Source organism: Aspergillus sydowii (assembly GCF_001890705.1).
Source record: "Aspergillus sydowii CBS 593.65 unplaced genomic scaffold ASPSYscaffold_6, whole genome shotgun sequence".
NCBI lineage: Eukaryota > Fungi > Ascomycota > Eurotiomycetes > Eurotiales > Aspergillaceae > Aspergillus > Aspergillus sydowii.
In genome coordinates this window covers 251,877-273,405 of record NW_024467864.1, presented here as the reverse complement: position 1 = coordinate 273,405, position 21,529 = coordinate 251,877, and the positions used below count along the sequence as shown (strand labels likewise).

Sequence of the window (21,529 nt, the reverse complement as noted above, 5' to 3'; positions counted from 1 at the left end):
TACCGTTGTGACACGAGTCATTCAAATGGTGGTATATGCTCAAAATTCCGAAGTCGCTTTTGGGTCGACGTGGCGCGAAAAACAGTAGATCTATACAAGCACAAGCATGATCAATCAATCAAGCCTTCGTCTTCCGCTTCACCTTCTCCACCAAATTCTTCAAATCATCCGTACCATTGCTCTTCTTAGACCGCTTTTTCTTCGTCCTCGAATCGCGAGTCTGATCTTCCTCATCTCCACGCTCATCCCGCTCCCGGCGGCGTTTGCGGCCCTCCTCCAGCAGAGCTTTCATACCTGATGTGGGTTTGAACCGGGGGTTGGTAGGGTCGATTGCAAATTCGTGGTTTTGGAAAAGTCGGGAAAATCGTGGATCGCTGACATCCATTTCGAAGTTATCGGTGGCTTCTTGCGCTGCTTGATCCTTGCCCTTGCCCTTGCCCTTGCCCTTCTTCTTGCGGGCTTGCTTCTCCGCCTTGGCAATCTCGTTCATATCAAAGTGCCTCATTCCAGATTTAGAATCATCGTCGTCCATCATCAGCAATTCTAGTTCTGCCCGCTTGGCTGCAGCGGCTGTTTCCTCAGCTTCACGCTCCTCTCGCTTCCTGCGTTTCTCCTCTTTGCGGCGAGCCGCGGTAGCTGCCTTGTCAGAGGGATCTTCGAAGAAAGGGTCATTGAAGCCCAAATCTTCCTCTCCCTGTGGCTTCTCTTCGTCTGCGCCGTCCTTGTCATCGTCATCAGCATCAGCATCGTCCATCTTGCCGCCCTTCAGCTTCTCCTTTCGTCGCTTTTTTCTCTCGCGTTCTTTGCGCAAGTATTTCTCAACGCTAGTCTCTTCGGGCTCATTCTCGAATATAGTGTCGCGGTTGGGACCACCAGCCAAACCAGACGTGAAAGTAACTTCCATCTCGCCAACGGGACCATCCGATTTGGAGGATTGGGCAGGCTGTGCGCTCAGGCCAAGAAGTGCTCGCATGCGTTGTCGCTCTTCCTCCTTCTGTGAGATTTTGGATCCCTCTCCCTTTGTGCCATCGACGATATCCACACCTCCATCCTCTTCGTCGTCGGAACTATCACTGGCAAGATAAGCCTTTAAATCATTTTCGTCGATCTCTTTTCGGCTTCCTCGGAAAGCTCGGGCCTGCGCTTCCTTGCGCGACTTATCATCCATATCCCAGGTCAGCTTGACCTTGCTATGTTGAAGAGCATCGGTCACGAAGTCGTTCGGTTGATATCCATCCGGAATCCGCTCGCATTCGTCTCGTGGCTGGTCATCAGAGAAATCGGTCTCATCGGGCACAAAACGAAGATCGAAAAAGTTTGCGCTCGTAAGATATTCCGCTCCATCAACATTGTCATAAACATGCTTTGCGACCTCTTTTGATGAAAATGTCAAAATAGCGTAGAAGTAGCGTAGTCGTTCTAACTGGTATTTCCGGAGTTGCGTGGTGTTAAACTCTTCGCCCTTGTCCTCCTTGAGTATCGATTTTTTGATATTTTCTTCCTCCTCTTCAGGGTCAAGCTCCTCTTCCTCATCCTCATCATCTTCGTCGTCCTCTTTCGTAGCGAAAATTTCCCGCGGAGGCCCTTCTGTTTCCTCCTTCTCCATACGTTCCTTTCCAAACTCACTAGGATAAACAACAACTTTCGACACCCGACCGCCGGCAGATGTAAAGCTCGAAAAGACAGCCATCAAATCTTCGGCCCGAATGTTATCCCAATCCAGGTTAACCACAGCGATCCGATTCGTGACTTCTCCAATGGGCACATCCTCCCTTTGCTTATCGGGGAAATCCAATTCCTCGCCCCCGACAGCTTCCTCGTCTTCATCCTCCTCATCCTCATCTTCACTTGACTCTTCCTCCGAAGACGAAGAGGAAAAGCCACCATCACGCGCTGGATCATACCCTGGCGCTCTGCTATCGGCCTTTTCCAACTCTTTTAATACCTCATCGTCGTCATCAACGCTAATGTCATCGTCTTCATCCTTTTCACCCTCGTCGTCTTCATCATCCCCGAGTCGGTAGAATCGTTCAAGGTGCTTCTTCGTATCATCACGAGCCAGTTTTCGTCCATAGCGATCAACAGCAGCGTTTCTCGAGAAATCCTTATCGTGCAGGATGTGCGAAAACCGTTTATCGAGTTTGACGTGTGTGTGCCGTTTGCTGGGGAGGCGGTAACGAGGGTCTGTTTGTATATTCGCAAATCGCGGATCGGCTGTAATTAGAATAGCAAAGTTAGTTATATTAATGTCATCTCCCTCGTCCTTTGAAGCATCCGAGCATGACCGAGGAACGGAAATACATACTGATGACTGGACCAGCGTCACGTTTACCTCTTCCGCTGCCTTTCTTGCTTTTCTTGCCGTCAGGCATTTTGGCGGTGCCTGGGTTGGTGTATTCAAGATTATGCGATAAGTAACCAGCAAGTTGATGAGTAAATTTGAGATGAAGTCAAAAATAACGCGGTGTTCGTGAATTAATGATCTTGGTCTTTCAGGAAGAAAAAAAAGAGTTTTGAGTCTTGATATTTTTTGGCGGGCGGAACCACAGAATCTGCGGCGTCGGAAATGGTCCGTGCGTTCCGCTCCGAAGAACATATCAAAGTCGGGACGGTAATCATGGTAGATTGCTGAGATCAAAAAAAGAATAAAATAAATATGAATCGCTTGGCATAAATTCATCAAAAAACAAAAAGGGCTTCCCTTTCTTTAGAGGAGCAGTATCTACAGTCAGTATATATATAGGAAACTCCTTGCGTCTCTATTTATAGCCTCAGCATCCAAAATATCTGTTCTCCATCCATCGGAGTTCTCTCTCCTCTTCGATCCTTCCAACAATGACCTTGACGTGCGGGTACACGGCACCTAACCGCTTGAGGCCTGATTTACCAGCTGCACAGGTAACGAAGACAATTTTCTCTTCGGCGACGCCGTGATCAATCAACACACGAACGGCCATCAAGGCTGCTCCTCCACTCGACATCTGGGGGTCAAGGAGCATGACCGTAGAGTGCCGTTCAATACCTAGCGGCAACTTAAGATAATGTAATTGGGGTTCTTCATTCCGTTCATTCGTCCGAATGAGGACGCGGCCGGTGATACAATCAGGGATTGTCCGCTTAAGAGCGGTCTCGAGGCATGATCCTCCTCTCAAGATAGCAACGGCGGATACAATTCCTTCCTGGTTCAGCCCATCATAGTTTGTATGCTGAGGCGTTTCTACTGCTTTAGGTGTGTATGAAGTGCCATCTAGGGCCCTACATCCGTCGCACAGTATCAGTCATGATGTCGGCTAGTTTTGTCTAATATATGAAGACGTACCTTTCAATCAACAACGCAGCAAGCCTGTCGAAATAAAAGACAAAGTCGACCTGTTCCGTTTCCGGATTTTGAAGTATGGTGTTCATGCCAACAAACTGCGGTGTTTGCGGCATCATTACGACATTGGGGGAAAGCTGTTCCTCAGATGCAATTCGCCTGAGCTCCTGGAGGGTTGCACTATGCTTCTCGGATTTTTCTTCCAGATTACGCCGGATATGTTGCACAACCATTCCTTGAGGGCTCGTTAGTATCAGCTTAGATAACATGAACGCAAACCTTACCAATAGCTGTTTTGTTTTCAATGCCTCGAGGAATGATAATGTCTAAGTTTGCGGTCAGACTCAACATCTACAATCTTGCGGCAGGTGAACAACATCAATCTTACCTGAAACTGATCTTTGAGGCTCGATATATCTTTTGTATGAAGGCTTGACGAAGGTGAACCACTGCTTGATGATTCCATCAATGTCTCGACCTCTTTCGTTGACGTCACGTAAAACTAGTTCGGTATTCGTTAGACATCTAGTGGAGCCTTTAGAGTGTAGATTCTTACCTCTACGTCCCAAGCAGACGTCCATATCCGCTTCTACGAAGATCTGAAACGTGGACGTAAGCCTTGTGAGAAAAGGAAAAAAGAAAAGGAAAAACACTAAACACGGGAAAGGAGCATACTTTGACGTCTAACAGATCCATGATCCTCGGATCATGAAGTGCAAGGATTCCCTCGAGAATTAGGACATGAGGAGAATAGAGGGGAGTGGTTTGCGGTTGTCGTTGATGGTGAACGAACGAATAGACAGGTATGTCTACTTTTTTTCTTTTAGACGGCCACGGAATGTCAGTTTCAGGAATACCATATCGACTGCGGAATGAATATGCGGCGCAAGTCGGAAAAGTCTGGCTACTATACCCTTGTTTAAGATCTCTAAGGCACTGCACCAGAGCATCAAAATCAATTGAGTCCGGGCTATCAAAGTCAAACTGGTTCGCATGAGCTTTTTCATGCTGTTCTGGAGTTAAGCTTTTGTAGAAAGAATCCTGCAACTCGTTAGATCTCAGGAGTTCGGAAGGAGGTGGCTATATAGGGGTCCATTTCTAGTTGGACGCTTTGGTTAATAGTACCATTACAAGGATGACAACCCAAGGTATGTTCAAGGACTTCACAATTTCCATAGCCACGGACGTTTTACCAGAGCCAGAACTACCAGCAATCCCGATAATGCTCAAGTCCGCCCATGGTGGAGAGTAACGCTTCCCAGGCTTGGTGGCAGCAGAGTACACCGGCGGGATCGACTCCATGATGCCTACTACTCCTAAATAACGAGCGTATCAGCTCGAAAATCCAAGTCTCACACGAGAGGGGAATTATCGGTTCGAGTAGGCAACAGGGGTCGATCCAGCGAGGGAAGAGCTGATAACGAGCGTCTGCAAGACTCAATGCGGGAGATAGGCCGCTGAAGAGTGCGATGAGGCTAAACCTGGAACATTTTCTTAAGCGGTATATCTTCCTAGTCGGGACTAGCGCGCGCTTGCTGCTCTGCTTCAGACGCGGGCCCAAGGCGTAACTCAGGAACTTAAAAGTATTCTCGCATTCAAGCCTCTGGTATCACGATTCCCGATACAGGTCCAAGCCTGCTAGAAATCCACGTGGGTATAATTGTCCCCTTTAGAGTCACAATTCCAATCGATGAGAAGGGGAAAGAACGCTTGGATGCATCTGGACTAGTGCCGGGGCATGACGTTCGCTTGCTGATTTTGTGATTTACCGTACACCACGTGACGGTCTCCGCCCATCGTCTTCTTTTCACTTCTTCTCTCACTTGATTTTTCTTCCCTCCTTTTCTCCCTCAAGACACCCTAATGGCTCCTGTCTGCGAAGTTCACCATCTTCACGGGCGGCCTATGATTAAGTACAAGGGCACCTGATAGCCCAACAGTTTCCTCTCCGTCTTGGAATCATGTCTTCTGCTAATTACGTATGCCTCTCGGCGTCTGGTGCGTCCGTGTTTGCCGGTTTTTAACACGGGATGCAGGTGTCTCCAACTCCCTCAACTTCAACGCCAACATGTCAAAGCTTTGAGCGCAAAGTCGATGAGGTCAAGCCGTCCAAAACGTACGTTTCTTTCCCTTCGAAGCTCCCTGCCCCTCTCAATGATGCGTTTATATTCAAGTTGGGAATCTCTCTGCAAACACCTTGAGGAGAACATATTAACTTGTGTTTCTGATATCTTCCTGTCTACGTGCCTTTATACGAGCATATCTCAGTTAATGTCTTGTCGCTAACGTCTTCAAGTGATATGAACAGATTGGTCATGGACTACCTCGTAACCAATGGCTACCCTGCTGCTGCACAGAAGTTTGCACTCGAAGCCAACATCCAGCAAGTGGACGTCGAATCCATCCAGGAACGGGTTGAGATTCGAACGGCTATCTATTCGGGGAACATCAAGGCCGCAATCGAGAAGATCAATGAGCTCAATCCTCAGGTAAGAATTACTTCACCCTGTATGCTCGTGCGGTTCCCCTTTTGTTATGATTAGACCAAGTTTCATGCACCACTCAGAACTACCCTTCTGGGTTTTGTTGATAAACAAACATCTTCAGTCCTCAGTATGATCAACATACGCAACACCACATCTGCCTATTTCCATTGCTTTGATTGCGGCAGTTTGCTGACTGGTCAATGCAGATCCTAGATGAAAACCCCTCTTTGCATTTTTCGTTACTACGCCTGCAGCTTGTGGAGTTAATTCGCTCATGCACTTTGAACCCGGATGGAGACATCACACCCGCCCTCGAGTTTGCGACCTCGCAACTCGCGCCACGAGCGCCGACAAACCCTCAGTTCCTTGAAGATCTTGAGAAGACACTTGCGCTTCTCATCTTCCCGAAGGAAAACCTAACACCATCTCTAGCCCCTCTTCTCCACTCCGATTTGCGTAGGGATATATATGCCAAGGTTAATGCAGCGATCCTGCAAGACCAAGGTTCTCGTACAGAGGCTTTACTGTGCGACTTCGCCAGGTTATATGCCTGGGCAGAGCAGAAGGCCCGAGAGGCTAAGAAAGAGATACCCGACAAGCTGGACCTTGGACTCGGGGAATCCAACAATAGTAATACCTCCCAGGACACCACGGGGGCCAGCCAGAATGGCGCTTCTAATGACACTGTAATGACCAATAACGGAGACCTTGACCCGATGATTTCATGACCGGCTGGGCCTTTCGGTTTAATACATTTTATGTTATTATCATCACACTCTCGACCATTGGATTGTTTCGTTAAGCATAGGCGTTCGGGAGTAGAGGCTTTTACCTCCCCTCAATTAGATTTGTATCGAAAGTAAATTCACATTGCAACTAAACAAAGTGTCTTCAGTTCTTCGCAATAATCCGCAAATGGTCAATGACACTATACCCGTGCCCTTGTGGTTCCCGTTAGATGTGCAATCACAAAAGCAAAAAATCAAACCCACTGGCCATTACGGTTATATATCACGCTTGTTGGTTACTCGGACTAGACCACGGTAAAGCAATTTCTGTATGAATCGCGTCTACTAGACGCTGATGTACGAAAAAGGAGAATGCGGAAATATATTATGTGTTCGGTAAACCGAACGACACATGAAGTATATATATTTCCCCCCACTCCCCAGCTGAACTGAATCAAGAGAATATCAACGAAAAAAGATCGTATATAAACCAAATGCTATAGATCAATCCTTGTGTGATTATGTATCCGAAAATTTCTCCAATCAAGAATCAACTCCTAACAAAGTAACTCTAACTAGTATAACACAAATTTGAATATATCCGCTCCAGATATATTCCAAAGATAAGATATACAAGTGTGGAGGCGCAAATCTATGTATCTCGGGGCCACGGGCGCGGAAAAAAAAAAATCTCTCTCCAATTGAGTCTTTTTAAAGACGTTTAGAAGCTCATGAGATCTGTAAGATGAGAAGCCATGTTAGTTGGATACCCGAGAGGGTTAAAATAAAAACAGGATGTAGCGGAGAGGGGCAATGAATGTATCGTACCTCTCCCAAAAAGTGCTCTCTTGGCCCAGTCCATGGCGAGCATACACCGGGTTCGTAGACTGACACTCTCGGCAAAGTAAACACTACGCCAGAGATACATGGCCAGGACACCACCACCGAAATTCACACCGCCAAAGTCGAAGATAGCAGCATTGCTGATGTACGCAAGGCTACCGAGGTGTTTGTAGTGGAAGGCTTTGTAAACCGCTTCATCGAGGTCGCCGTGGTCGATTTCATTAGCCTGCATGCCAGGCATAGCAGCGGCAATTTTAGTAAGCTTGCGGCCGAGATATTCGCCCTGTTGGTTTGCGCGTTGCGCGGTTGCGGGCAAGGAAGTAAGTTTTGTGTCGATTTGGTGGAGGAGTTCGGAGAGTTCGTCGTAGTCTAGGGTGCCGGAGTGGTCTTTGTCGTATTGTTCGAAGAGCCTGTCGAGGCGGCGGAGATGGTTGGAGGCCTGGGGAAAACGCTTTCTGACTCGCGAGGCGACATCTCGCCATTCACGGAATGTGAGGTGGACTTTCTTGGGGTCCTTGCCCTTTTCCCAGGCGATGGTGCGGAGGAAAGACAGGATGTGTTGGGCTATGTTATTTTGAACAGTGGAGCAGTCGCCCATGGCGTACACATCTCCAAGAGGTGCTCCGATAAGGCGGAGGTGGGAATCTGTTTCTAAAGCATGCTTATTGTTCTGAGAATCAAGTTTGTCCGAGATCTTCTGACAGAGATCCGCGCGAGCTATTATACTAATTAGCAGAGCTGACGCGATGGTCCTCCAGATAACGTTTGCTTACCAACGCCGGTTGACCATAGACAGAAACCCATAGGGATTTCCTTGGTTATTGTTTTGCCATTCTCTATTTGGCTAAAGACGACTTTGTCAGAGTGTACTTCTTTTACTCTCGCGTTTGTCAGCACATCAACGTCATCACGCGCAAACCGAGACTACTTTCATTAGCCGTCCGTCAAATGTTCAACAAGACCAATACCTACCTCGGCAAATTTCGAGAGGGCTTCATCGTAGGTGTTCAGAATGTGACTGCGACTCTGAATGATATGGACAGAGATCTCATTTCTAAGTATCTTTGGGAACGAATAGAGCAAATCTTCATTCAGAAGGTCGAAGAGCTCCGAGGCGAATTCAACACCAGTTGGTCCACCACCGCAGACAACAAATGATAGTAGACGTTTGCGTTCCTCGTCAGAAGTGGTCGGCAAGCAAGCGAGTTCCATATTGTCCAGCACTTGATTCTTGATCCGGCGGGCGTCGTCTATGGACTTTAAGAAATGGCAATTCTCCAAACCTTGAACACCATGAGGATTTGTAACGCAGCCTAAGTTGAGATAGTTGGATTAGTACATCGCGCAACGACACGTGCACTAACAGTACTTACCGACACCAACCACCAGCTTGTCGTACGGGAGATAGAAATGTTGCTTCTCTCCTTGGGCGTCGAGTTGGGTTATTTCAACCAATTTTTCTGAGAAATCAACGTCCACAGCCTCTCCCTTAAGGAAATGTCCGTTGACACGCTGGACAATGCGACGAACAGGTTCAACAAGCGACCTTAGTCCAAGCGTCCCAACAGTCGCAGAAGGCAGCATGGGCGTGAACAGGAAATAGTTGGTCGGAGAAACCACGGTAACGTGGTAGTCACCAGGGTTAAGCTGTTTGAGCAGGGCGACGCTACCCCAGCCCGTACCTAAAATAACGAGCCTGGGCTTGTCTCTCTGTTCCTGCATTGCATCGGAATCATTGTCCCCCACCAGAACTTCAGCAACTGGTAAATTCTTCGGTCCTCCACGGCGTGGGTTAAGGGCCAGCTCGGAAACCGGGATATCCTCAGCGCTTGGATGTTCTCGATATGTTGTCGCATCGTAAATGAAGAATGCCACCACGGCACCACCAGTCATAACAATGAAAAACCCGCAGTAGGCAAAAGCCTTAACAACTATATTCCGAAGGCGGAATGCCTTTGAACTCTCATTTTCCTTTGGTGTGGTAACGGCGGATTTGTGTCGGACCGAAAATCGAGGATTGAAGAAGGCACGCGACGCGAGGAATTGGCGTACGGGTTTGCGTTGGGTATGATATGCGAGCCGCCCGGAAGTACAGCTACGCAATATTGAAGGATTTGAGGCATGTACCTGTCTCGAAAGGAGTCCGGTGCTCCTCGGCGCGAGGGCGTCCGGACGAACCGAACGCAGCGCAGCGCTCATGGCTCAACGGAGGATGAGGAGAGGGAGCGACAGAGCCGAGACGTGGTGACGGTCAACGCCACGAGAATCGAGACAAGCCTGAATTAAAGAGTGATTAAAAGAATGAAGGAAGATAGCACAAAAGGCGGATGGAGAGAATTGAGACACTGCGGAATGAGCTGTCCGTGAGGCCGTACGGCTAGCACGGTTCAGTCAAGCCCAGTGCCCGTAACGTCATTCTGCCGCCCACCAAGCATTCTGGACTGGCCCACTATGGGACAGACTAACCCGACTACGTTAGCCCCGGTTGCCAAAAGACAACCGATCAGACATTACGTGGGATTTTCTTTCGACCTTCCTCAAATGCTACAGTTGAGGACGAAATGCCTGCGATCCGGCATGGACTGATGCGCTGATTCGGTACACCGGTGTAGCCCATTAGTAGTAGTCTGTGCTGCTCCTCTGGGCAAGAGCTCCATACATCATTATGGTATAACCAGCGGCCACGAGGCGACAAGGATAACATCAACGCATCAACAGGGGTCCACTTCCACTCACAGCTTGAGCCGAAGATCCGACGAGAAAAAACTGCAAAAGCAAACAAGTTGTCTCTTGGGTATAGATAATAATAGATTAAATGGACTAGGTAAATAATAAAAGGCTCGTCAAACACTAGAAGAGTTCTTTGGGCCAGCTCAAGATAAAAGACCCATTGCACGCCATAACAAGACGGATATGTCAATACTGGACAAGCCCAACCACTCCTCAAAACGCCGTTTTCCGTGACCCCAATATGCACCGTCTAAATACTGCTGTAGAAAACAGCCAAAATACATGGATATAGGCGTAGGCTCAGCCTAGTCCCAGTCCGCATCTGCATCTGGCGTTGCGCTGTTTCTCTTCTTCACGGATCCAGGTTTGCGGCCTCGGGGCCGTTTCGGTGGGTTCTGCCCTGACACAGAGCTCTTGCGCTTCACCGGCCGTTGTCCAGCAACCCAGGTCGCCGCAGGGTCGTCGACCTCGCCTACTGCGTCAAGGCTGTCGCCTTCCGCATCTTCCGCATCGCCGATTTTAAACTCTTCGTCAATAGAAAGCAGAGTCGCGAATTCACGACATTTTTCAACCATGCTCTGCTCGCTGTCTAGAGACGACATGTTTCGGGTAATAGCTTCCCAGAATCTATCACCATTGATTCCTTGCACTTTTGTGGCGGACTTGTTCAGCTCCTTAGCGGCACCCTTCCCGTCCTTGTTCCGCGCGTGAAATGTCACACCGTATAGACGTCGAAGGTGGGTCCGTGCTTCCCACAGCATAGACAAAGAAGCGGCAGCGACAGTGAGGTGTCGCAAAGTGGTCGGGTCGATATTTTGCAAAGGTGGAACATTGACAGCCTCTGTTGGCATTGGCATTGGCATTGGCATGGGCGCTCCATCCATCTGCGGTGGCGGTGGTTCTTGTTTAGGCGGGAAGATCTCCGTCTCAATAGCATGAGCCACAATCGTTCCAGTCGCAGAAACAATGCGCTCCATGCTGCCGATAGCCACCACAAGTTCAGCGAGCTGGTTGTAATCAAAGAATGCCAGGTTCTGAGATATGAAGCGGGAAAGAAGAAGGTGTTCCGAGGGGTTACCGCTTGAATCGAGCTTCTTCAATTCGAAATTCACTTTGGAACATAGATTGGAAAGAAACTTCTTTTGGTATCGACTGTTACTGATCTTGACAATATCGAATAGCGGTGTTAACTTGGCAACGTATGGACGTGCCAGAGCGCCAGCCGGGTCTCCGACTACATCACGTTGATAGTAGAAGGCTTCCTGAATGGCACGCATATATTCCCTTTCGAACATAGATTCATACTGCGTATGAAGCATCTTGTGCGTCTCGTATGCAACTTTAGCAATAGCTGGAACGGTGGATGTCTCTAAGGAGACTAAAACACCGGCGCACTCCTTCGGGTGGACTAGACCTTGCCGATTGATGCTGGCTACCAATTCAATAGCAGTCAAAGCATATGAGTCTTGTCTAGATTGCGCAACCCGAAGCATGTCTTTCAAAAAGTGCTGAGCAATCAATGCCGCGGCTCCATCATTATCGCTCGCTTTCAGTGACCCACCTAGCCTAGTCGTATTTTCTTGGTCTGCGACTTCAGCTGTGGGGACTATGGACTTCTCAGTTTTACCTTCATGCATTGCAAAGAAATCTGCAAACGACTTCAACACGATGTTCTGAAGGCTGGGATTGCCTTCTCCAAACACTGCCGAGAGGACACGCCTTGACTCCTCCCGACCAAAATGGGCAGGCCATGATTGACAGATAGAACCCAAACTTTCAAGAGCCATGACGCGTACCTCAAGCGGCTGCTTTGCCAACGTGAACGGAATTATTGAGTCTACCATGAGACCAGCCACAGAACCACCTTTCCATGATGGGAAGGCGTTTTTGAAATGAGGCTCGTATTTCTCAAGGTCACAATGCCGGCCGACGCAGCCCGCAATTCGGATATAACTTTTGGCCCTCGCAAGGACAGTGGCATTGGTGCTGCTCGAAAGATCTATGTTTCTGTAGTGTTGTATCGGCTTCAAAACAGAAATCGTGAGTTTCACGAGGCGGTCTGTGTTATGAAGAACTCCGTTGATAGTCCATAGACAGGCCATGACTTCGTTCAATTCTGCGCGCGCGAGTTTGGCCACGCTCTTGAAGAGGTCATTTTGGACTTCCTTCAAAAGTGTATTATGAGATGTCGAGAGATATGGTAGAACAGAGCGATAGATAACCACCACAGAGCGGAACAAGAACAAGTCTTCCGCTGTGGCAAGATGTCCAATATATGGATGGAGGGCCTCCAATTGATCCGGGCGTAGTAATTTCGGATTCACTTTGGCAAATACGGTCATTGTTTGCAGCAAAGCCTGTTGAAACTCCTTTTGTGAAGCTTCATTCCCTTCAATCATCTTCTCAAACATTGTTGCAACCATTGCTTTGCACACTTTGAAGTTCAGAGACGATTTGGGAGAGTCGGATAACAGCTTTTTAAGACATGTACCAAGTGCTTCAAGAGCTGTCTCACTTCTTTGCACTAAATGGACAAATAATGTTACTCTTTCTGCAAGTCCGATCTTCAGTTTTAGCGCGTCTTGAGCTGAATCGATCAACTCATGGAACGGGGTGAGCCAAATTTCCTCAAACGTCTGGCGAGCCAAGGTTGCTACACCCTCTTCGAGATCCACGGTTCGCTGGAGAAAGCTATCCAAAATAGCCATCTTTAGTTCGGTGCGAGGTGTTTTCAGGTAGATATCTTTGAGCAAGCCAATGCAACGTTTCCTAACCCCGGCTGCTGGATCGCCTGCACAGGCCAAAATGCTTCGGCATCCATCTTCTTCGAGATTGGGTTTCAGAACGATGCATTTGGCGATCAAAGATAATGCAGAGTCACGGACCATGGGCGAAGCATCAGTTGCGCAACGAAGGATCACGTGCATTACTGAAGCATCTCGATCAAGAAGGCTCGGATCCTTCTCAAGCATATATATCACACTTTTCAGGCTGCGGCTTCGAACTTTTGCTTGGTCACTTGTGATCGAGTTGAGAAGCACTTTTAGAATCGTATCAAAAGCTTTACAGAAACTTGAGTTCAAGACGGTCAAGATATATGCAAATCTCCCATGAGCGGCCGAGATATTATCAAATTGCCTAAAGAGAAGGGGGCAAAAGAAAGCAAGTTAACGCTAGGTCAGCGACGGGTTATGATTGCAACACATACCTATGTGTCTCCAGCCAGAATGGATCAGAAAACAGCTTCGCAAAGAGATGCACAGCAGCCTCTGTTGCACTATCATATTCGACCTCCTCCTTGTCCTCCGAGTTATAGTGGACGGAACAGAAGCTTTTGGCCCACTGCGCCAGGAAGAAGCCCCTAGCGCTGGTAAGCTGCCAGTTGTCCGAATTCTGACCGTTGAGGAAATATTCGAGAGTCATCCGACACGGGCCTTCCGAAACCACAAGGTCTTGAGGGTGTAGAGAACGGCTTGAGTAGTCGTCGAATAGTTGCTTCAGATAATCGGTAAGCTCTGTATTTGAATCTTCCATTGCTGGGAGTAGATGCTGAGCCGTGGAAATAAGGTCGGATATAGCGGATCCCATCCAGCCCAGAAGTTCTAGAGCCATGCTCTTTGCTATCGCAGGGCTCTTGTCAAGGTCGGCGATACTGACCATGTGAGACGCCATTATACGAAGGAGTAGTTCGGCAGCAGGCCAATCTGTAGAGCCCAAAACCCCAATCAAATCTTCGGTGAAGAGGTCAAGAATATTTCTGTATGGTTGATCGCCAGTTTTGGTAGACGTCATTGCTCGTTGGACAATGAACTTGATAATATACTGAGCACTTCGCAAAGCATTATCGTACAGGCGATTGACCTTCGCTGCCAAACGCGCTAACGAAACATCTGACTGATCATCTTCATCATCATCAATAGCCTGGTCGTCCTCAACAGATTCACCATCCTCATCATCCTCGGACTTCACTATCTTACGCTTAGATCTCGCCGACCTGGGAGATGGGGTATCTAACGCGGTAGTCTGCACGAGTTGCATGACCAAGGCAGTTAGGAGTTGGATACTCTTGCCGTCCGCGAGCTTGAACTGTCTGGCACTTTGCCGGGTAGACGGAAGCTTTTCTAAGGAAACTAAAATCTCGTCAAGAATAAAAGGGCGCTGGGCCGGATACTTTGAGAATATCTTTGCAAGAATATCCATGGCCCCACGCCGAACAGATTCATATCTCTGACAACCCACGGCAGAATCCTTTTCAGTGTGAGAATTTTCGACGAATATCAGTTTTGCAGCAAAGAATTCAGTTGCGGTGATTGCTCCTTCTGAAACATCGATCCGTGCAAGGAAGTCAGCGAAAAGGCTCAGAACCCTTTTGCCTTGCTGAATCACGCTTCCAATAGTACGCTTCTGGGCGGAACAGAATTCAAAAAATTTGCCATCTTTCCCTGAAGGGCGAGCTTCAACGGCGGGTATGACGCAGTGGTCGAAAACATGGTTCAAGAGATTTGGGATGGCTTCAATAAGATCCTCCGGGCAAAGATCCCTTTCACTTTGCGGTCCAGACATCGTTTGTAGAAGAGAGTTGACAGCAAGAAGGGCGTTATGCATGTCGTCTAATTTCCTCAACCAATCATTTGTCGCCAATTCGTTTGAGGCGTCTTCGAGTCCCAGGTCAGGCGCCTGCGCGGCAATTATTGGTGTTTCGCAAAGCTTTTGTACGCGACTGAGGTAATCTGAAGGAATATCCTGAAGCCTATTGAAGCTTACTACCTTCTTAATAGCCTTTTGAAAGCGCACATGAGAATCTGAGGAGAGAATGGGACCGCTAATCTCCAGCGACTGGGGTGATGTGAAGACCATATTTGACCTATCTGGAGCGTTATCGGATACCTCTGGTTCGAATTGATCCTCGGCTTCGAATATCTCGTGAAGAATATCCTGCAATTTAACCAGAGCTGCATCCGCCTCCTCCTTCTGAGCTCTTAATCGAATTGAGGCTAGGTTGTCATCGCCACCAGCGCTCAGATTTCTCTTTTTCGGAGTTGCATGTGCATTATCGGTGCTCGGCAAAGGCTTGACTGGTATTACAACAGAGAGCTGGCTTGCGGGCTGCGGCTGCTGGTTATAACTTTTGCCCGTAAATTTATGGTTCTTCGAAAGTTTCTTCTCCGTGGGTTTCGGCTTCTTCATCGGCGTCCCTTCGTCCGTCTCAGATGGCGTTGGGTCTATAGAATACATCGTAAGCATGCATGTAGCAAACCAGGAGTAGATTTATCTCACATCGAAAGGCAATATCTGTCGAGTCTAGCATCATTTTGGAGAAAGGGCCGAGTTGGTTTTCGCTAGACACCATTTCGTGGGAGGTGCTTAGTGACGGTGGAGGGTTCCGGTTCCTTATGGGAAGTTTAAATTTGCTGGAAGTATACATTAGCATCATTCCAGATCATACAAACGGAAGGTCGCTCACAATTCAGTCAACTGATCACCATCAAGTAGGTGTTGTAAATATTCCCGGGACGTTTCTAAACGACTGGATTCATGACGTCCTGATCGGACATCGTTATTTAGGTCGCTCAACGCAGAGCGCCCAGATTGAAGGATATGATTGATTGAGGTCGTGGTAGGGGGCCGGCCGACATCAGGGCGTAGTATACAATCTAATAAACAAATAATCAACTTCAGGTTCACATGTCTCTCAAAGTTTTGTTGAACTCACCCAGACCGAATATCGGCGTACTGTACATGGGGGAGTACACCAGCGCCTCCTCCACAGCTAACGGTCTTTCCCGACGCTGCGGTTGCCCCATACCACCTTCATATTCTGTCTGAGCATGATTGTTAATGACGACCTGTACGGCCGGGCGCCAGCTCTGGTCCATGATCGTAGCAGTGGTCCTTTAAAGAGACCTGCAGCTCGTACGGGGAGAACGGAGTTGTAAAAGCGGGAAAGACATGCTTCGCTCAGAGACATGGCTGTCAGTCAAAGAGACCGGATTCCCCTCCCCATCAGACGTTCATTCCCGAAAAGCACTGCAAATGGCTGGCTGACAAACTGATGTTCGAGTGAATAATTCATCCATGCCAGGCACGGCGACTAGTATTATCTTGCGGCTGCCGCCTCACCCTGACCGCCTAGCGCTAATGGGGTTCTTGTCCACCGATCGTGGCCCGTGCGCCCGCAAATCTTCCCGACGGAAGAAAAAGTGAAGAAAAAGTGATCAAAGCAACCCGATATACAGAACTCTTGGTCAACCACCAAACACTATGTCTACAATTGGATCTCTAGTTTTCTGCACTGATTGCGGCTCTTTACTGGAGGGCTCGGTCGGAGATCCAACGAGGATCCTGGTTTGCGATGTCTGCGGAACTCGAAACAAAGGTAAATTTTTGGAGCTTGAAAGACGATCATGGATTTGAAGAAAGATGTTGATTTCTCTCTTTTTGGCTTCCAGACACCGTCCCAAAAACGATCATTTCCGAGTCTAAACCAAGCTCATTTCCCTCGGCATTGCGCGCAAAGCGGTCCGCGATTCAGACTTTGACTGCCGCCGATAAGAGAACAGAGGCCCTGACCGAAAAGGATTGCCCTCAATGTGGGAGGAAGGAAATGTACTTTACGACAGTACAATTGCGCAGCGCAGACGAAGGAAGCACGGTTTTCTTCACTTGTGTTTGCGGTTACAAGTATGAGCCCTCACTATCTTCGGCTCTGATTGCACACCAACTAACCTTTACTCCAGGGAAACCACAAACAATTAATGCCCAAGAAGTCTATTTTTCATTCATAGATCGTGTATCCATGCATCTAAAACGCGAACGACACGCCAATATTGGCCATCGCCATATCAATCAGGCAGCAGGCACCGCGGCAAGGTTGCCAGAGTCTGGTAACAGCGCATATTCGACCTCTCCATTCTTTTCGTACTCCGCCATATCAAGAGCCACAATGATACTGTCCCGAACAACCTTCTCCGGGTCGTTCAAGAATTTCTTCAGAGTATTCTCGACGCCTTCGACATCACCCAAACTGCCAAGGGCCTCTGCAGCTTCATGGCGTACCATACTAGCCTCAGACTGGTTGCTGAGAGCTTCTGTAAGACTGGGAACAGATGCCGGGTGGCAGAGCTGCCCGAAGACGAATGCAATCTCATGACGGAAAAGAGCAGAAGGGTCCTTCAAACCCTTTGCTAGCGATTCAACAGCCTCTTTTGCGGTTGGGAGATCGGGGGGCGAGGCAAGATCGCGCAAACCGAACATTGCACGGTATCTGTGGAACAGTGGCAGACTGGTGTCGAGCAATGTTTTCTCAAGCTCAGGGATGGAAGGTTCTTTCGCGGACAAAGGCATCGGCGGGGCGGGGTCAATGGAAGTGAAATCGCTATAACATATTAAATTTAGAATATTTAAAAAAATGGCGCAATATAAAAACGGCATACCTAGGTTTCAATTTCTCGGCCTTTCTAGCCTCTGACTGTTCCCATAGAATTCTGTCCACGGCAATGTCGCATGTCTCCCGAATGACATCGCACTCATCCTTGTTGTCCCTGAGCTCCTTCAAAACCTCCAAACTACTCTCGTAGCCCAAAGCTCCCAGTGCCTCGGCCGCCTCGTGACGGCACATTGCATCCTCCTGGGTATCCTTCAACACCTTAAGCAGGAACGGCAATGCATCAGTATTTCGTGTCTGACCAAGACAATATGCGAGTTCGTGTTTGAGCAAAGCCGAAGGGGAAGCAAAACCGGCAGCGATAGCCTGGATTGCAGGCAGTGTCTTCTCGGTAGGGGGTTGAAGGCATGCGAGATGCTTTAGCGAAAATAGAGCGCGGAAGCGACGAGCGAGGGGCTCAGCCTCAGACGTGATAACTGTACGGAGGGTTTGGACAGTGGTGTCCGGGTTCTCGAGGTTGTCCGTTGCCATTTCTGCAAGACTGGTGGGTAAATTATAAGTAGAATTAAAAATCTGGAAAGGGATGCTAGGTGGAAATGGATTAAATCATTGAAGAGCGGTCCGTATAATTTTTCGATCTTATCTGCGAGATAATAATTTTTTGGCGGGGTGGCGGGGCCTCAATCTGCGGCTAGGCCTGCTTTTCTTGCTAATGTTCCCGAGTCGGACGATACCTGACCTTTTGCTCCCGGGGGTTGGAACAATAGCTTCTTTAGTTTTTATTGGTTTTTTGTTTTTATGTCTGTAAAACGTTCGGTTTGTAGTGTACAGACATATCTTGGTACTGTATTTCTTGATTTCATGTGCATTTAATAAGAATACACACAACTTTGCTTCAGCAGTCCAAAAATAAAACAAAAATAAACAATTAGAGAAGCGAGTATGGTAGGCAGGGCAATATGATTGATTTAAGGTATTTGACTGAACGGTTAGGTAGTGGTCTTTAACTCCCACCTAGCATGTTCTTTAAATACCGAATTACATTCTTAGGAATTCTTAGGACTATCTCCGAATTTACCTACCTGCAACGGCAACTGCCACTGAAATTACTCATTAGATTCCAGAATGTATGGCACATCTGTATCTTGAGTCTAAAGTGCTGGCATCACTTGGCTGTTTAATTTGGCATCGAGATTAAAGTAGTCACTCACCCCGTCCCATATTATACTATTGCTATTTATGCATGAATTGAAATACTAAATACCAACTAAGAACAGGCATGCAATGAGTTCACGTGCCCATATATAATTAATTGCTGCTGACAGTAGATGTTGAAAGCACTGGGTAATAGTATAATTGTATACTGCTATTGAATGAAAATCCGCTCAGGCTCGGTTTACCACTACGATGCTTGACATCGTCGCACGACCAGCGCTAATTAGCTGTTTAGATCGACATTACCAAATAATGATGGTATAAGGTATATACTACACCACTTTAGATAGCACTAAATAGCGCACAAGACATAAATTCCACTTTAATTCTGGAAAGAATGCAGAGCAAAAGACACATATATACATACACGATAACAGGAAAAGCGGGTCTATTTGGTTCTGATGTGCTTGAGCTTCTTGTGCTCGTGAACGAAGTTGTTGGCGTAAGCCTTGGGAACAAACTTGCGCTCATTTGGCTCCTGGACAAAGTATTCATAGCCCTGCTTCTGCGCAAACAAAATGGCGTCTTCCTTCGACTTGAAGTTCAAATGTGTACCCTGCATGCAATCCGCAGAAGACTGCCAGCCCATCAAAGGGTTCTCCCAGCGGTGCCCCTTTTGTAGAATATCCCAATCCATCCTCCAGTGGTGAGAGTGCCAGTCTCCGGATTGCGAAGCGGGCTTGGAAGGTCGGAATATCCTTGATGATGTTGTCAGTTGCTAGTATTGGAAATTCCGGTCTGTGTTCATACCTGACAGTACGGGCCTGGAGATCGGTCGGAGCGCCAGAGAGGACAGCAGCAGGAACCGTCTCGCCGGGCTCACTTCCATCCATGACACGCTTGGGCACTGGGGAGAATTTGCTTGGGTTGTGTCAGTCATTATTCGCGTGGAGCAAGGGGGCTTCGTACGAGGTGCCATGGTCGATAGTAGCATCATAATCGGGTTGATGACGAGTCATTGCCTCAGCAGGTGTCTCCTTCTTGATCATCGAGCTCTCCGAAAGGGGCGTCGTCGGGGCGTCAGCAGAGCTGGTCTTGACAGGCGAGTCGGCTCGGAAAGCAGTTGCTGAGAGCAAACGGGCATTGCGGGGAGCCATGAGCCTGCCTGCCCGAGAGCAGGCAAGGTTTCCAACTCTCATGAGCGACATTGTGCCGATTACGCCTATTGTGGTGAGAACAGAGCAACGGAGACGGGTGTGAATTGACGAGGTGAGGTATTGCGACCTTGCCGGTCTGAAGGCAAATCCTGATCCGGCTTAGCGTGGTGTGCGGCTCCCTACGTTCTCTTCCGACAACCCGCTTTCTCAGGCACTTCCTCCCATCCTCTGTCGCTCACTATCGATTTCATCCATTTGCTCACGTCAAGGTAAGATAAAACAAGTGTGCATCGAATAAAGATGCTTCGTCCTATATACGGCGCATATTTGGATCGCTAACAGGCCGCGTCCAGACCACGCAAAGATGAGCTTCGTCACTCGCCGAGGTCTCTCGACCTTGATCCCTCCCAAGGTAGGAAAGCTACAATTCGGGCTTAGAAGACCTTCATTGAAGACATATGTACTGATATTCTCTTATGAATAGATTGCTTCACCCAACGTAAGACGCCTTGCGCCCCTCGAATTGCCGAATTCATCCCGTCATTCCCCGTCCGTCACAGACGGCACAGGGAGTTTCGTGGAATCTGTCTAGTTAATCATCTACTGACATTTAAAAAGGCCATTGGTGCTGCCAGAGATGCTGCCCGCATGGACCGCGTTGTGAACTTCTACGCCAAACTCCCCCGTGGTGCTGCTCCTGAGGTTAAGCCCACTGGCCTCATCGGACGCTACCAGGCTCGCTACTTCGGTAGCAAGCCTTCTGCTGCGCGTAAGTGATATGTATTTGTTTGCATTTTGTTTTATCTGCTAATGCGAACGCCTTTTGCAGCCCTCGCTCACGCTATCGGTGGCATCCTCATCCTCGGTTACAGCATGGAATACTACTTCCACCTGCGTATGGCTCCTCTATACCCCCCATTTTCCGCGATGAAATATAAATCTAACATATTTCAGGTCACCACAAGAACCACCCCCACTAAATTTCTTCCGGCCAGTTGTTGGACGTGGGGGATTTGTGTATATATCGTGGGCCTAGAACGGATCGTAGAAGCAGAATACCTGTGATATTTACAATTCAAACCTTTGTGACATTATTCTATATTTTCGAGTGTATTTGGAAGCGTAGTATGTTGTGTATCTATTACATATTCTACCTGTAGACTACTTAGAAGTTTGGTCGAATCCGGAATGCCGGGCGCGGTTACAGAATAACGCAAATGCGAAAGTTTTGAATGGAAGGGGAGCACTTGTCATCACCACCATATGTTGCCTAATCACAACACATGAACAATATATTATCATAGGTTAAGACAACAAGACATATCTATTTGTGAAGTGACATGCCACTTCACATGCCTTGGATCCTTTGTCGCTATCTTTCTGGCCGTAAAGTGCTCCTCCAGCCACAGGGTTTGCTTCAGTTGCGGCGTTTCCCACGCTAACCGGAAACAGCCACCCTAGTCTTGGAACCTGAACTGTCACTCATCATCAGTGACTGCAGCCATCACCCAATCTCTATCAACTCAGAGAAGAGCCTCCCTATCGTGACCTCCCTTTAGGGATACCGTGGGCTGTTGCCTTTGTCATCAGAGCTGTCTCTGTTACCTGAACTGCGTCAAGTCTTGTTTCACGCGCTGCACTAGCCTCTTCACCATCCGCCCTCTTGGTCGTTCGGAGCTTTTCTCGGCTCAAATAGCTGAGCTCAGTGTTCAACCGTGGCGATTCTTGAT

The 21,529-nt window shown here is 48.2% G+C and overlaps 9 protein-coding genes across 9 annotated transcripts; 3 read left to right on the top strand and 6 right to left on the bottom strand.

Moving 5' to 3' along the window:
* Positions 1-118: 118 nt before the first annotated feature.
* ASPSYDRAFT_90082 (pre-rRNA-processing protein ESF1) lies at positions 119-2,372 on the bottom strand (the record flags this gene model as incomplete). The annotated part of the gene is made up of 2 exons (XM_040852276.1): positions 119-2,214; positions 2,306-2,372. The coding sequence occupies 2 exons, from the start codon at positions 2,370-2,372 to the stop codon at positions 119-121; spliced, it is 2,163 nt and encodes a 720-aa protein (XP_040701693.1).
* On the bottom strand, positions 2,307-4,852 carry ASPSYDRAFT_45851 (uridine kinase family protein). Its single transcript, XM_040847121.1, has 8 exons — positions 4,442-4,852; positions 4,230-4,357; positions 3,992-4,136; positions 3,873-3,915; positions 3,705-3,818; positions 3,601-3,642; positions 3,320-3,551; positions 2,307-3,255 (listed from the first exon to the last, which is right to left on the bottom strand). The coding sequence occupies exons 1-8, from the start codon at positions 4,616-4,618 to the stop codon at positions 2,772-2,774; spliced, it is 1,365 nt and encodes a 454-aa protein (XP_040701692.1). The 5' UTR covers positions 4,619-4,852; the 3' UTR covers positions 2,307-2,771.
* A 351-nt stretch (positions 4,853-5,203) lies between these two features.
* On the top strand, positions 5,204-6,576 carry ASPSYDRAFT_45848 (uncharacterized protein). The gene is made up of 4 exons (XM_040847120.1): positions 5,204-5,295; positions 5,353-5,432; positions 5,613-5,805; positions 6,009-6,576. The coding sequence occupies exons 1-4, from the start codon at positions 5,278-5,280 to the stop codon at positions 6,528-6,530; spliced, it is 813 nt and encodes a 270-aa protein (XP_040701691.1). The 5' UTR covers positions 5,204-5,277; the 3' UTR covers positions 6,531-6,576.
* A 675-nt stretch (positions 6,577-7,251) lies between these two features.
* Positions 7,252-9,572, bottom strand: ASPSYDRAFT_90079 (putative NADH-ubiquinone oxidoreductase 64 kDa subunit; the record flags this gene model as incomplete). The annotated part of the gene is made up of 5 exons (XM_040852275.1): positions 7,252-7,268; positions 7,359-8,090; positions 8,147-8,297; positions 8,346-8,686; positions 8,747-9,572. 5 exons carry the CDS (start codon positions 9,570-9,572, stop codon positions 7,252-7,254), a joined length of 2,067 nt encoding a protein of 688 aa, XP_040701690.1.
* Positions 9,573-9,937: 365 nt separating this feature from the next.
* On the bottom strand, positions 9,938-16,214 carry ASPSYDRAFT_45846 (putative sister chromatid cohesion protein Mis4). Its single transcript, XM_040847119.1, has 5 exons — positions 15,817-16,214; positions 15,568-15,757; positions 15,381-15,514; positions 13,312-15,325; positions 9,938-13,241 (listed from the first exon to the last, which is right to left on the bottom strand). Exons 1-5 carry the CDS (start codon positions 15,977-15,979, stop codon positions 10,409-10,411), a joined length of 5,334 nt encoding a protein of 1,777 aa, XP_040701689.1. The 5' UTR covers positions 15,980-16,214; the 3' UTR covers positions 9,938-10,408.
* A 150-nt stretch (positions 16,215-16,364) lies between these two features.
* ASPSYDRAFT_58472 (DNA-directed RNA polymerase I core subunit RPA12) lies at positions 16,365-16,859 on the top strand (the record flags this gene model as incomplete). Its single annotated transcript, XM_040849541.1, has 3 exons — positions 16,365-16,479; positions 16,553-16,784; positions 16,841-16,859. 3 exons carry the CDS (start codon positions 16,365-16,367, stop codon positions 16,857-16,859), a joined length of 366 nt encoding a protein of 121 aa, XP_040701688.1.
* Positions 16,860-16,949: 90 nt separating this feature from the next.
* ASPSYDRAFT_69065 (deoxyhypusine monooxygenase) lies at positions 16,950-18,018 on the bottom strand (the record flags this gene model as incomplete). The annotated part of the gene is made up of 2 exons (XM_040850454.1): positions 16,950-17,478; positions 17,537-18,018. The coding sequence occupies 2 exons, from the start codon at positions 18,016-18,018 to the stop codon at positions 16,950-16,952; spliced, it is 1,011 nt and encodes a 336-aa protein (XP_040701687.1).
* A 1,072-nt stretch (positions 18,019-19,090) lies between these two features.
* Positions 19,091-19,850, bottom strand: ASPSYDRAFT_31971 (ETC complex I subunit; the record flags this gene model as incomplete). The annotated part of the gene is made up of 3 exons (XM_040844926.1): positions 19,091-19,400; positions 19,453-19,563; positions 19,612-19,850. The coding sequence occupies 3 exons, from the start codon at positions 19,848-19,850 to the stop codon at positions 19,091-19,093; spliced, it is 660 nt and encodes a 219-aa protein (XP_040701686.1).
* A 182-nt stretch (positions 19,851-20,032) lies between these two features.
* On the top strand, positions 20,033-20,853 carry ASPSYDRAFT_69063 (F1F0 ATP synthase subunit f). The gene is made up of 6 exons (XM_040850453.1): positions 20,033-20,068; positions 20,153-20,211; positions 20,284-20,298; positions 20,418-20,568; positions 20,629-20,694; positions 20,754-20,853. The coding sequence occupies exons 2-6, from the start codon at positions 20,164-20,166 to the stop codon at positions 20,777-20,779; spliced, it is 306 nt and encodes a 101-aa protein (XP_040701685.1). The 5' UTR covers positions 20,033-20,068; positions 20,153-20,163; the 3' UTR covers positions 20,780-20,853.
* The last annotated feature ends 676 nt before the right edge of the window (positions 20,854-21,529 follow it).